The 14,379-nt window shown below is 56.8% G+C and overlaps 1 protein-coding gene across 5 annotated transcripts in view; it reads left to right on the forward strand.

Moving 5' to 3' along the window:
* The window catches only part of KAZN (kazrin, periplakin interacting protein), a 1,029,901-nt gene that overhangs the window by 975,610 nt on the left and 39,912 nt on the right, over positions 1 to 14,379 (forward strand). For 4 of the 5 annotated variants that reach the window (XM_059376185.1, XM_059376186.1, XM_059376189.1 and 1 more), the window contains 4 exons: positions 1,761 to 1,931; positions 8,275 to 8,464; positions 10,525 to 10,655; positions 13,548 to 13,598. In XM_059376185.1, coding sequence (XP_059232168.1) covers positions 1,761 to 1,931; positions 8,275 to 8,464; positions 10,525 to 10,655; positions 13,548 to 13,598 — 543 coding nt within the window. The remainder of the gene's footprint in view (positions 1 to 1,760; positions 1,932 to 8,274; positions 8,465 to 10,524; positions 10,656 to 13,547; positions 13,599 to 14,379) is intronic. The other variant, XM_059376188.1, reaches the window with a different exon arrangement.

Genomic DNA, 14,379 nt, shown 5'->3' on the forward strand with positions numbered 1-14,379 from the left:
CAGAACCTTCCAGTATGGCTCTACCTGTGATGGGGTGATAGTGCCATCTGTCGCTGTGTAGCTTGCATGGCCGCCTTCCCCTGGGAGGTGGGACTGTCACTGTCTCACAAATGAGGTGGTTGGTCGAGGTTTGGGGAGGTTGAATAATTTAGCCAGTGTCCTGCAGCAAAGACTCCAACCCAGGCGTCCTGAGCCCAGAGAGCAGGGGCCGGTGCCATGTCCTGGAAGGGACCACCCCCTGCCTCCCACCGAGGCTGCACTGGGTGCTGTTCGCAACCAGCACGGCACTGTGGTGCCGTGGCCCTCCCGGTCAGGTCAGCCCCCTGCAGCTGAGGGTGCCCAATCATGCGGCAACAGTGTCTGTCACCCGCTGCTGTGTGTGGGCTGGCCCTCTGGGACCAGGTATGTGCCCATGCGCCGAACGGCACATCCCTGCTCTCACGCCCCATGTGGATGCCGGCATTTCTGGGAGGCTTGTGCCTGCCCACGGTGTCTGCAAATATGGGTTCAATGCCAACGGTGGGTAGCAGCACAGAGAGCCGCTCTCAGGCAGGTGATCCAGGAAGGCCACTCGGAGAGGACCTCTGAGCCGGAATGGCTACAGGCCCATGCGGTGCGGAGCTCTCCACGTGGCTTATCTCAGTCCGTCCTCAGAATAACACCTGAGGTCGCAGCATGTTATCTCCGGGTTACAGACGAGGGCGCGGGGCCTGATAGTCCTTGCAGCCTGGCCTTGCAGAGCCGGGATTTGACCCACACTCCCTCTCCCCTGACCGTAAGCCGTAGCCTCAGCTCTGGGACAGCCCCAGAGAAAGGGCCAGCCCTGGGCCTCCCTGGTTCTGGCCATCTGGCTGTCAGGCCCTCGAAACAGTTTGTCAGGCTGGCAAACAAGGCAGGAAGGCCGCCTCTCCGCACAGCCCCAGGCCGCACACAGACGTGAGCAGGGCTCCTGAGCCCGTGAATGGGAAGACCTTGTTGGGGGTGGGGGTTGTGGGGATGGCTAGGCAGGGCCCTGCGCTGGGACCCTTCTTCTCAGGAAGGGCACCTGCCGATCAGATGCTTGGCTCCTGCCCACGGAGGAGTCAGGCCCCCTGACGCAGCCATCTGTTCCTTGGCTTTGCTCCGGCTCAGGCAGCTGGAGCCCTGGGACCTTCCCTCCGCATTTCCAAGGAAACGGCTGGAGGGTGGGGGGGACCGGCGGGGACCGGCCAGCGACCCTGCTGCCTTTGGTCACAGCTGCTCGTGGAGGGGTTCAGCCTGCTTTGGCGTGCGCTATGACCCTGTGGGGTGCTGCGGGACCCCCGGGCAACCAGAGCAGCCGGACAGCAGGTGTCTCCTTCTCCATCTCGCCTTTCCTGTGACACACACGTTACCAAACACCAGGACAGAGCCCCACACCTGCTCCTGACCCAGACTTCCCTCAGACTCCATGTATCCCCCACACGGGAAGTCATTTCATCTTTATAACAGTCCTTTGAAACAAGTGGGGTCGACCCTCCCCACCCCCGCCCAGTATTAAAGATGGAGAAACAAGACTTGATGGGGTAGAAACACTCATCACATTCATTTTTTCATCTGTTCACAACAATACATACAGAGCATCTACTAAAGGCTTGTCTCAGTCCAGTCCCCCAGCTAAGCTGAGGCAGAGCCAGGGGCCTCCCTCATCTTCCTCTGGTCCAGGGGTCAAGGCCTCTATGGCCCCTCCAAGAGGAGGCCCCACGCCCCCTCTGTAACAGCCTGGCGCTCTGTCCCTGCAGGAGAGCGAAGATGCCGTCAAAGCCCTGGCAAAGGAGAAGGACCTGCTGGAGCGTGAGAAGTGGGAGCTGCGGCGCCAAGCCAAGGAGGCCACGGACCATGCCACGGCGCTGCGCTCCCAGCTGGACCTCAAGGACAACCGGATGAAGGAGCTGGAGGCCGAGCTGGCCATGGTGAGACCCCGCCCCACCTGCACACATCTGGGGCGTCCAGAAAGCTGCTAGAGGCCACGTGATGGGCTGGGGAAGGGGTGTGGGGACGGGGTGGGGACAGGTTTGCCGGAGTCCTGCAGCGGAGTGGGGGAGGGGGTGCAGCTGGCCGTGGGGTCCGTGATGCTCTGTCAGCCTCCTTCCGCATGGACCCCCGAGCCCCCTGAGCCCAGGCTGCAACCTCTCATCCACCTGCAGGGGCCTGGTGAGCATGCGGGAGCCCATCCATACTTCCACTGTCAACAAACAAAGCCCAGTTTTGTTTAAAATACACATACTTGTTTAGGAAAACGTTTGGGAGAACATGCACCAAAAAACTAACTGGTTATTTCTGGGTAGGAGGATTGCAAGAAATCTCTAGTGAAAATGTCTTACTTGGGTTGTCAAGAAAAAAGGTTATTCTTTTTTTCCCCAATCCCAAACACACCTTCCACGTATTTCCAAACTCTGTGTCTTCCATGGAAGTGCCCAGCCTGCCTGTGGGGACAGAGAGCCCAGGTGGTGTGTCCGGGTCTGGTGAAAGGGGTCCGGGGCCCAGGAATCCTGCTCTGCCTGTTCCTGTGTGACCTTGGGCCACTCACTTAACTTCTCTGGGCTTTAGTGCCCTTTATCTGGTACCAGAATGGTGGGAGAGTCTTTACCTCACCCAGCCCTCCCAGGAGGGAGCCAGGACCACCAAGGGCTCAGCCTGACCTTGTCTGGGAGGAGAGCGTGCAGGGTGCTCCTGGGGGATAGGGGTGGCTGAGGGGGTCCCATGAAGCTCTTAGAACACCGCGATCTCCTGCAGAGAGCACTGATGCTGGCTAACTATGTGGGGGACAGCCATGGGTTCTGGGTTTGAATCCAGCCCCACTGCCCCCTAGCTGTGTGACCTTGGGCAGGACCCTTCACCTCTCGGGACCTGTTTCATCAAGTCTAAGTAGGGATAAATGCATATACCCCGTAGGGCCTGGGGATTTTGATGAAGTAATGCCAGGGAACTGCTTCGCCTGGTGCTGTATATAGCGGTGATATAGCGACACAAAGGTTCTCTAGGGTCAGGATCGAGGGCCGCGATGTGGCGGGGCAGGACCCCTGGGCCCCTCCTGGGTCTCCTGTCCAATGCTGACCCCTAGTGGTCAGAACTGCCCGGGGCCAGAAGAAGCTGTTGCCACCAGGTCCCCTGCAGGGGTGGGTGCTTTCCCCACCAGTGAGGTTCGAGGAGGGCCCCGCAGAGGCCAGGTGTGTCTTCTGGCCTTGGAACACAGGCCTCAGGCATTCGGGGGACTTCTGGGGTCTTTCAGGACTGGGAAGCAGATCTCTCTTTTCTCTCCTATCACCATGCCCAGACTCCTCAGCCTGCTTCCATTCTGGTCAGCGAAGCTCAGGTTCTGGCTTCTGCTCTGGCGGGCATCAGACCCCCTGCTAAGCGTGAGTGTGTACGGTGCGTGTTCGCAGCCTGGAGTGGAGGCTCCGTCACTTCGGCCGAGGTCCCCCCAGGGCTCAGCGGCAGAGGGAGGGCCTAGTGCCGAGATGCGTGACAGCCCCAGTGTTGTGGGGGTGTTCGCCAGCCCCTCTGTCGCCTGCCATCTGTAGAATGTCACACCCCGGAGATTTCTGGAACTGCCTGCTTCGGGTGGCACGGACCAGCTTGCCCTACTGCCCTGCTGGCCCGGCCGAGACTAAAGGGAGGCCACCGTCCCTGGGCGTGTGCCTTGGGGGTGAGCACCAGAAAGCCACTCTGGCCACTTTGTCCTGTGGAATGTGCTGGAAAGGAAGTGAGGAGCTCACAGGGGCAGCGGGAAGGTGGACGACCAGGCTTAGAAATGGGCTGAAGTCCAGGCGGCTGCAGAGGTGGGGACTCCAGGGGCCTCCACGGAGCGGTCTGCTCGGCGGCCTCTGCTGGGGAAGAGGACCCTGAATCTGCCCTTGAATGGCACCTCAATTTTTTCTACGACTGCGATTCAACACAAGGTGCAGAATGGCCCATCCTGGGTCACTTGCTCACCACTTACCTAGGGGTCCTGGCTGTGGCCCCTGGTGATGAGTGACTTCCTAAGTGACCTCAAAGTGCCACCAAGGAGATGGGAGCTGAGCTGGCAAGTTCACACCCGCCAGTGTCCTTAAAAGACTGGGAAGCAGCCCGGGGCCTGATGAGCGTAAGCGGGCCCTGTCCCAATTAAGGCACCAACGCCCCCCCCCAACCAGCGTCTACAGGGGAGCTGTGCTGGGGGTCTCTACACACCCTGTATGGTTCTGAAGGCTGCTTCCCTTCACTAAAAGCCAAAGACTTCGGCTTCCCAAGAAGCTAAGCCCTCTCAGTGTTTGGTGGTCAGTCCCCACGTGCCGCTCAGCCTCCTGCCCTCTGGGGGGAACGTTCCAGATGAACGACCCCTGGCCAAACCAGGCATGACCACTCATGGCACCTGTAGGCACATCAGCTTCGTGAGACCACCCTGGGGGGGGGGGGGGGTCGATGTATGTTTTTTAATACGTTCTTTTATTGAGATATGTCACATGCCATAAAATTCACCCTTTTAAGATGTACAACTCAGTGGATTTGAGTATGTTCACAGAGCTGCACAGCCTTCACCATGATTTAGTTCCAGAACAGTTTCCCCACCCCAAAAAGAAACTCGTACCCATGAGCAGTCACTCCAACGAGGCCTGTATTCCTCTTGTGCCCATTTTAGGGACGTGGAAACAGGCTCAGAGGCAGGAGCTTGCCCAGAGCTGCCCAGCAGGTGGAAAGGCAGCACTGGGAGTCACAGGCCCTGTGGTCCGTGATGTGGTGGCTTTGTTCTCGAGGCCTTTGAAAGGACACCTAGCTGCTGGTCTGAAGGACGCACCTCCCCCAGCAGCCATGGCTTGTCCCTCAGGGCCTCCCCATTGGCCTCTGCTACACAGAGGTGATGGGAGACAGGACCACCAGCCCCCGAGATCATGGGCTTCCCCGAAATGCTAGTCCTGCCCCTCCCCCTGCCCTGGAGCTTGGTTCATGGTGGTCCAGTTTTCTGTCAGCGCTGCTTCTCCAAAACAGGAGACGTTTCTTCTGTAGACTACACTGTAAATGGGGCTTCTCACCCTCAGCACTGCTGACATTTGGGGTCAAATAAGGGTGTTGTGGAGCCGGCTGGCACACCAGAGGGTGTCCAGCAGCTTCCCTGGCTTCTGCCCACTGGGTGCCAGGAACACTTCCCAGCTGGGAAAACCAGAAGTATTGGGACATTTCCCGGGGTCCCCTGGGGAGGGGGGCAGGGGCAGAGTTCGCTCCAGTTGGGAACCAGTCTTCTGTAAAGTTGGTGTTTCAGTCAAGTGTGGGCTTAGCACCTGGCTGTGCCCTGGCGATCCAGGCCTAACAGAATCCCAATTGGGTCCTGCCGTCTTCGGGCTGTGTGACCTCCGACAAGGCACTCAGCCTCTCTGATTCTCAGTTTCCACATGTATGAAGTCAGGACTGTAAGACCTTCCTCCTGCGGGGGGCGGTGGTGAGGTGAGGAGATGCTCAGTGAACACCCGCTGACCAGGCTTCTGCCCCCGGCCCCGTCCTGTCCTTGGCCCCACCAGGGTGAGGAGGTGTGGATTCTCGTGTCCCTTCCACTGGCCAGTCACTGTGCAACCTCAAGTCACTTTTAACTGCCTGGACCTCCATTTCCTTGTCTGTAAAAATGGCAGCCGCCACAGGCCCCGGCAAGAGTCAGGCGTAGTGAGGGTGGGTGAGAGGCAGGTCAAGCAGCAGGGGGACAACAGGGGTGGCTGTGCTCCGCTTTGGCGCTGCTTCTGCCCTCGCTCTGCGGAAACCCACCTGCCACAAGCACCAGCTCCTGGCCGTGACCAGACCGGCTCACAGACCTGCTCGTGTTTTCCTGGAGGTTCCTGTACCAGGAACCAGCCTTTGGCCAGCGGAGACATTCGCTGGACAAGCAGGAAAGCCTTGAAAAGCTAGTGAAGGATTCCACTGAGGCGCACTCCCAGCATCCCTCAGGGGCCCAGGCTCCCTCCAACGTGACTGCTTCATGGCCTCCGATCAGCAGGCCCCTCGGGCAGTCAGGGGCCTTCATCAGCCCCGATCCAGAAGGAGGCTCAGTGCAGGGTCCCGCCTGCCTCCTGCATCTTCTCACCCCATCTTGGGGGGAGGGGGTGTCAGTGACCCCACCCATCCTGCAGCTACGACATACTGAGCGTGCAGTAGAGAGCCTGGGTTCTTGGTCTTCATGGAACTTAGGCCATGCCTTGTAGATGTTTCCTGCTGAGTCACTAATCTTTATTGAGTATTTTTCCCATAGACCAGGGCTCTCCACAGCAACCATGGGATCCGCCTTAGACATGAGGGTGTGGAGGCACCGAGGGCTGGGGGACCTCACTCAGGATCTCCCCCACTGGGAAGGGGCTCAGCAGGGCTCAAATCCAAGCTGTCCTGTTTCCAAGCCCAAACTCCAAAGCACTTGACTGGGCCACGTTGTCACACAAATCCAGGGGGTGCTGTTTGCATAGAAATGATCCTTCTCCGTTCCCCATCCTACTGGTGGGGACCTCGCTTAAGGTCACATGGCAAGTTAAAGAGTCAAAGCGCAATTTGCACCCAGTTCTGTCTGATTCCTGTCATGTGAGGGGGTTTGCGCCAACTCACCAAATCCAGCAGCTCGGAAGTCCAGGCACAGAGCACTCGGGAGAGGGTCAGACGCAAGAGGGAGCCAGAGCTCCAGGGGAGCTCCCAGCATGAAAGCGCGTTCAGTGGAAGAGTTGAGCTGAAGAAGGCAGTGGAGACGCCATGGGAAGGTGACCCGTTGCAGCCCCGGGCATGCCTGTCCTTTAAGTTGACTCCACACCTCTTCTGTGGTTCTTGTCTCTCTTGTAGCTCTGTCCCGAGTGGACCGTTTGTAAGGGCCCCTGTGCTTTAGAACTCAGAAGTCCCACCCCCTCCCCATCCCGCAGGACTCACTGTATGGGACCCCCAGCTGTCCAGCAGCAATGACGTCAAGCTGTCTGCTGAGTTAGAAGGCGCCTCTCTCAGGTCCAGACAGAGCTGAGGCCCCGCCTGGGAGAAGAAAGCCAGGCGGGGACAGAAGAGTGATCCCGCCATGAATTTTCCGGGACTTCCTATTTCCCACATAGGTCCCTCCGTGTGCGGGAGGACAGAGCTGAGGGCTCATTAGCTGGATGGCAGAGTGACTTGTGGGCCTCATTTCTCAACCGTGAGTCTGCCTTCCAGGCAGCCGAGATGGATTGGGCAGGAGGAAGCAAGGGAGTAGGGCAGCTTCATGCATGGAGTGATGCCTGGGTAGAGGGCCAGGAGGCTGGATGCATGTGATGTGATGCCATGGTGGCCAGGAAACAGAGTCTTTCGTGTGGCTGGGCTGCCACAAGCCTGTGGCAGCCCTGCGCCAGCCCCAGCCCAGCCCCTTCCTTCAGCAGGCTTATTCCCTTCCTTTGGGGGTAAGTTAACAGAGCAGGTCCCCTGAGCCATCAGCCTGGACCTAGCAGAGCCTGCTTCCATTAATTCGAAGGATCTTTATTGATCAGTGCACATCTCCAGCTCCAAGCCAGGGCCTGCAGATTCCGTGGTGACCAGGCATACCCCAGCCTCTGCTTCATGGACTCGGAGTCTGCATTACTTGTGCTGCTGATTTTGTGGCTCCAGAGGAGCGTGGGTGACATAGAAACCACGGGGTCACGGCCAGACTCCCCAGCTCAGGACTCAACTTGAAGGTTCTGCTTGCAGTGCTTTCTTGAGTCACTTCTAAGCTTCCAGTTTCTCATCTGTCGAGCACAGATAATCTTCCACTCCGTACCTGAGACCCAGGGCTGTTGCCCTGAGCACATGGTGGTTTTCTAAACTAGAAGGAAGGTGATGACCCGGCTTGGGGGATGGAGCTGCCACCTTCCAACTCAGCCTCCTCCTGCCATGGAAGGGGAGTGATTTCATAGACTCGGGGTATCCAAGCTAGAGGGAGCCCTAAAGATTGCTTGCTCTGGGGTTTTCATTTTACAGGTGAGGAAGCTGAGGCTCAGGAAGGCAGTGACTTTTTCTCGACTCTCATTCAAATCCCAGCTGGTCCTTGGAGAACCAGAAGGAATGGGTGACAAGTGTGTGCTTGGACACCATTTCTCTCATAATCCTGGTCTCACTTTGTGTTAGCAGGAACTAAGGGGGGACCCCAAAGTGAACCCCAAAGTGAGCAGGTAATTGACTCTGACGGGCACGCAATGCAGAGCCCGAGATGGCCTGGTATCAAGGTCGGATTCGCGGCTCTCTCACCACGGTGGGTCCTGGCCGGGCAACCGACTAAGAGGTCCTCTCGATCACGTTGCCTTTTTCTGTCTCCAGGCCAAGCAGTCCTTAGCCACACTGACCAAGGACGTCCCCAAGCGGCATTCGCTGGCCATGCCGGGCGAGACGGTGCTCAACGGCAACCAGGAGTGGGTGGTGCAGGCGGACCTCCCGCTGACCGCGGCCATCCGGCAGAGCCAGCAGACTCTCTACCACTCACACCCTCCCCACCCTGCAGACCGGCAAGGTGAGTCCTGGCCCCGCCCTGACAGTGGGGGCTTCTAGGGAGGTTGCCAACCACCCAGGTGGGGGAAACAGCCCCTCTCTTCCCTGCTGTAGCTGCTTAGGGGGCTGTGGGGCGGAGGCCCAGGCTTGTGTAACTGAGAAGTCCTGGGATGGACTTCAGGCATAGCTGGATCTTAAGGGCCAGACATCCCTGGGGCATGTCCACCTGTCTGTCTCAGCCCCATCTGCCTCCCTTTGGCTTCCTCTTGAGGCCGTCTCTTTCCACAAAGCCACGAAACAGTCTCTAACAAGTTCGGGCTTGTAAGGTCTTCAAGCACAAAAGTTGGGAGGAAGAAAAACGATCTCTTTCTCTGTGTTTAGAGTAAATCCCAAAGGACTCAGATTGGCTAGGCTGGGTCCCTTGCCCACCCCTGGACCAATGGCTGTGTCCAGGAGCTGTTCCGCAGGTTCTCCAGCCTGGGCCTCGGGATCCTGTGGCTGGGGGACAGCAGAGCTCCTTGATTAAGGGAGGTGGGCAATCATGGGATGGGGTGGGGGGTGGCCACAGAGGTCACACATCTTCGCTCCTGGCACCAGCAGCGTCTGAACCCACTGGCCATGGCACACCAGGGGGTTGAGGGGGCTGCCTCCGTGTGACATGTGCAGGTTGGGGATTGGCAGCTGGCCCTCGGAGCCCGCAGCGCTGCCATCACCTAGCTGGGAACCCAGGTCCCTGACTGCAAAGCCCATTCATTGTCCATCACCCCCCCCCCAGCACCCCCATGTTAAATCCCACGTCCATTTCCTACAGCCCTACCTGCTCACGGGCTGTCTGCACACAGTAGGCCCCGAGGCAGTCTCGCTGAGCAGAAAGTGCTTCCTGCAGGCAGAGCCTGTGGCCAGGAAAGCAGTCTGCCGGGGGGCTCTGGGGGACTCCCCGGGACTGTACCTTCCGAGCTCAGCCGTCTGTTCCACCATTACGGATGGAGCGCCTGCTCCGTGCCAGGCACCGTGAGCTCTGGGGGTCACCATGGATTAGACACCCACCGTGCCTGCCCTTGTGGAAATGGATGTTGTAGGCATGAGGACAGATAAACGGGCATAACTGAGCTGACAGACGGAAGGGGATAGATGGTCGTTAGCCCAAGGAGGCAAATCAATAGGAGACACTGTTTGGTGGGAAAATGTGTGGGGAGAGCTGGTAACTGGGGGAGGCCTCTCTCGGGACAGGCTGAGACCCCGATGAGGAGAATACACCCCGGGCAGCGGGACCAGCCAAGGCCGAGGCAGGAGGGAGAAGGCCCGTGTCGGGCACTGTCAGAATGTCGGTGTGACCCCGAGCCGAGGTCCGGAGGGTGGGCAGAGCCCGTTCGGGCCTTGGGGGTTTTAACACAAATGCCTGGCTTTGCTGCGGTGTGAGGAGTGGGGTCAGGGAGGCCGCTGGGCGGCCGCGAGGTCTTCAGGCGAGAGGCAGCAGGGCTTGGCTTGGTAGTGACAGTGAGGCTGGAGAGAAGTGGACAGGTTTCAGGTTGGTGTTGGGGTTCGAGACAAGTGAACAGATTTGGGGGTTGTGTTTGGGGTTGAGAGAAGTGGTTGGATTTGTGTTTGGGATTGGAAGTGGAAAGACTTTGGGGTTGTGTTTGGAGAAAGGTGGACAGATTTGGAGGGCTGCCCTGGGGATGACTGGGCGTGGGTGTGGGGGTCTGGCCGTGGCCTCCAGGCGACTCCCTGGGGCAGTCGGTGTTGACTAGTGGTTAGGATTGTTCTGGGTCTAGGGAATGTCCAGGTGGTGGGAGCCTTGTGAGGACAGTCACCAAGGTCCCTGGAGACGCCTGCCTTTTCTCCTTCACTGTGGTTAGGAGAGGGCCTAGTTGGATCCAGAGGCTGGGGCAGCCTTTCCCAGCAGCTGCTCTCTGGTGACTTGTGGGTCTGTGGAACGGAGGGCCAGAGGGTTAGGCCATCTCTTCTCTATGCCTCAGTATTCTCGTCTGGAAAATGGGGGTGTAGGGTAGCGTGACAGCAGGGCAGCACAGGCGGGACCTTCTCTCCACCCCTCACTCACCAGCTGTCCCTGCTTTCCAGCGGTCAGGGTGAGCCCCTGCCACTCCCGGCAGCCCTCTGTCATCTCCGACGCGTCTGCCGCCGAAGGCGACCGGTCGTCCACGCCAAGCGACATCAACTCCCCTCGGCACCGGACACACTCCCTCTGCAACGTAAGGCCAGCAGCAGTGGGGCCGGGGCCGGGGGCCCTGCCCAGAAGCCGCAGGGGCGGGGTGGAGGGGTGAAGACTCTTTCCTCTCGTCCACCCAGGGAGCACTCTGGCGAAGGCATTTCCTGTTCTGTTCTTTCCTTTTGCAAGAAGAGATGGATGTGGGGAGAGAAAGAAATGAGGCCTGTTTGCTCCTTTTGTCCGGGAGGGCAAGAAAAACCCAGAGCAAGGCAGGCCTGGGTCGGCTCGGGGTCTGCACAGCCCAGGACTACCTCTGGCGGGGTTCCTGTGTCTGGGACCGTGGGCTTCTCCTCCCAGCTGCGACCTTCCAGAGCTCAGGGCCTTACCAGTATTTCCTTTCCCCATAGAGCCAGCTCTCAGTCCTTCTAGGAATGAGCCAGATTTTTTTTTTTTTATTATTTTCTAGGAGTTTGGGCAAATATTGCCTCTGGAGTGGTATCCCATGAATTTGTTCTGTTTGTTTGTTTGTTTGTTTGTTTTGCAAATCACACTTTTTTATGGCATGCTGAGCGCCAGCTGCCAAGAGGTGCAGATCCCTGGCCACCTAACTCTTAGTGACTGGCAGAGCAGATGGTTGAGCTTCAAGGAGTGAGGGGCTGAAGGCAGGTCACGCATCCGAGGACAGGAAGACACCATGTCGAGGTTCCAGCATGAAGCACTGGGGAGCGGGCTGTGGAGGCTCTTGTATGGTTTTGTTCTGTCCCACAGCTGATAATGGAGGGCTCCCCTGCCACGGAGACCGAGACACCATAGGTCTTTGAGTGCATGAGAAAGCCTTCTCAAAAAGTCAGCTAATGTTCTATTAACCAGCACAAATGATAATAAAAAAGAAATGAGGTGAATATAGTGGGAAAGAAAGGCAAAAATAACTCCTACGTGCTGATGATACGATCACCTACCTGGAAACGCAAGAGAATAACTGAAAAGCTATTACAACCAATAATGACCAAGTACATGAATGGTACTGGTTGAAAATCAATGTATAATAATCAGTAACTTTTGTCTATATGAATAATCACAAGGGAAACTTTTTTCCCAACTACAATAATCATGAAAAGTAGCTAAAGACTACTAATAAAAATAGCCAAGACCAAACTTAAAATTAGCTGCCTTCACCTGGTGACGTGGGCAGCAGGGATCGCTGGCCCAGGGCCTTATCCCGCCCAGTTGGGATGTGGAGAAGGCCGCTCCGGGCCTGAAACCTGCTCAAGGCTGGGATTCTTTTTCAACTTCCTTAAAGCAATTTGTTCTTCACCCGTGCTCAGGACAGAAGCCCTGTGACAAAGGCTGTCTTGAATGACAGAACTAGGACGAGGGAGGAGACTACTAGAGGGCTTTCTGACAGCCGTCCCTGGTTTGGAGGGACCACTGCTGAGCTGAACCTACAGCCAACAGCGCCCTTATTCTTAGCATGGGCTAGAGACCTAAAGTAGCCACGTACACCCTAGAGGAGACCTTCCCAGGGGCCATATTTTGATTTCTCATGGTGGGCCCAAGGGGGCTCGGAGAGCCAGAATACTACTGGAAAGTCCATTCTGCAGAAAGGGTTCTCTCAGTGCCTCTTGAATCACCTTTGGCCTAGCCTTTTCCCCAACTTGGCCTTGGCGCATACCAGCTGCAGGTCCAACCTATTTATTTCCAGGATCACCTTACACAGGGCCCTGCTGCCAGGACCTGGGTGCTTTCATAAGCCAGTTGTCTGCAGACGGGCATTCTAGTTCTAGTGGACACTGGCCTCATTCTCTACCCCATGAATTTGACAGAGATGCCCCTACCCAGAGTAGACCTCTCTTAGCGTGCCACATGGGTTCTGTTTGCAAACCTTGGGATGGGACTAAAGACTCAACAACGATTTGTTCCATCCCTGCCCTCCCTCAGCCACCTTCATCCCCATTTCTACAGATGGGCACACAGGTAAGCCAAGAAGAGCCTGGAAAAAGCACCAGGTAACCCTCTGTTCTCAAGCCTTTGGCCTGGCACAGCAGGAACAGCCCAGCCTGGACTAAGGACCTCTCCCTCTTACTCTTTGGCCACTAATTTAGAGTAGAGGTCGGGACTAAGTGTAGGGAACTTGAAGACAACTTTGGCCCAAGTGACATACATCTGGCTCTTTCATGGATTTTTTTGCCTGCAATTCTGGAAACAACCAGCAGGGGCCTCCCTTGTAATGACTTGTGATCCCAAAGATCTGTTTGCCCCACCAGGCAGTGCAGCCAGATTCTGGGATGTAGCGAAGGCTTTTGCGCGCCCACCATTGCATGCCCACCGAAGGGAGAACTGGACCAGGAAGAAACAGCCCCAGATTTGAGTTATAGCTCTGCCATGAGGTCCATCATGTTGGATTACCCTCTGTATCTGTAAATCAGGCTCACGAGGCCTGCCTACCTCTCCACAAAATAAGAGATGCATTGAATTGTTTGTGGGGGAAATTAGAAGCTACCTAGTCTCCTGAGTCTTCCTGTCCTGAAATTCTTTATTTTTGTGCCTTTTTCTTTTAAAATTGTATTTCTTTATGAACAACACCAGGTATAACCAATCTCCAGTTCCAACTTGATGGACCAATTGGGACAGGATCTTAGAAGCCTCCAAGTGACTGATTTGTTGGTCAGAGGGTGTTGGGGGTCAAGAGGCCTGAGCAAGCAGGAGAGCACCCTAGGACCCCTGGTCCAGGCAGCATCTCAAACCATTGGTGCCATTGTTGAACCATCTGGGAGTGTTTGCTTCAGGGGTGGGGGTGGGTTCACCTGTGCAGAGGTAGGGTGGTCCCTAAGAGATGGCTTCCTTCCATGGAAGACCCCACTCTCCATGGGCCACCTCTGCTCCCATGTGTTGTGTGTCCCTGCTGTTTCATTTCCCCCCTCTTTTTTGGCTACAGGGCGACAGTCCCGGCCCAGTACAGAAGAACCTGCACAACCCCATTGTACAGGTAGGTGTCCTTCCCTGGCCACTTGGGCCCTCTCTTTACCCCGTGATGACCATGAGTCCCCCTGTCCCTTGTTCCCATGGGCCCTCAGTCTCGCCACTTCCATACCTGGGACACCCAAGGCAGAGAAGAGTTAAGCCACTGCCTTGGTCAGTCATGGTTTGGTGGCCTGACCCAGAGTCAGTACCTGCTTTGCCCTTCCCTGGTCCAATCTGTGGACCCATTAAGTGCATCACACATCACACATCACACATCTTCCATCCTGCTCTCCTGGTGAGTGTCTTCTCCTGGCAGCCAAAGGCTGATGAACCAGGCCATAGCCTCTTTGGGCCCCTTGCTGTAGGAAACTGTTCTTTATTCATTTTTAACATTTCAGTACCCTGTCAGGGAGGGGTCACAGGGAGGAAAGGGGTCGCAGAAGGGGTCTCAGATCAGCAGTCTAGTCCTTGAGTTCCCAGATGCTGGTCTATGCACTGCTCATCTGCATCAGGGTCCACCAGGAAAGACTTTTCAAATGCAGATTCCTGGGCCTTTAACCCTGATTCTGATCCACCAGGTATGGGATGGGGCCTGGAATTCAGGTCCTTCTGATGCGTTTTGGGAACCATTAGTGTAACGTCCACCTATGTCTTTGTGTTTGTAAAGCCCTCTGGTAGACCCCAGCCTCAGGCCCTCAGTTACCCAGACAGGAGCCTATGCCCATCATCACTGTTGTCTCCACATCACAGATTAGAAAACCGGGCTCAGAGAGGCCAGGGGTTCTAATTAGGACTAGCACCCAAGC

The sequence above is a fragment of the Mustela nigripes genome, chromosome 14, assembly GCF_022355385.1.
Source record: "Mustela nigripes isolate SB6536 chromosome 14, MUSNIG.SB6536, whole genome shotgun sequence".
In the NCBI taxonomy this organism is placed as follows: domain Eukaryota; kingdom Metazoa; phylum Chordata; class Mammalia; order Carnivora; family Mustelidae; genus Mustela; species Mustela nigripes.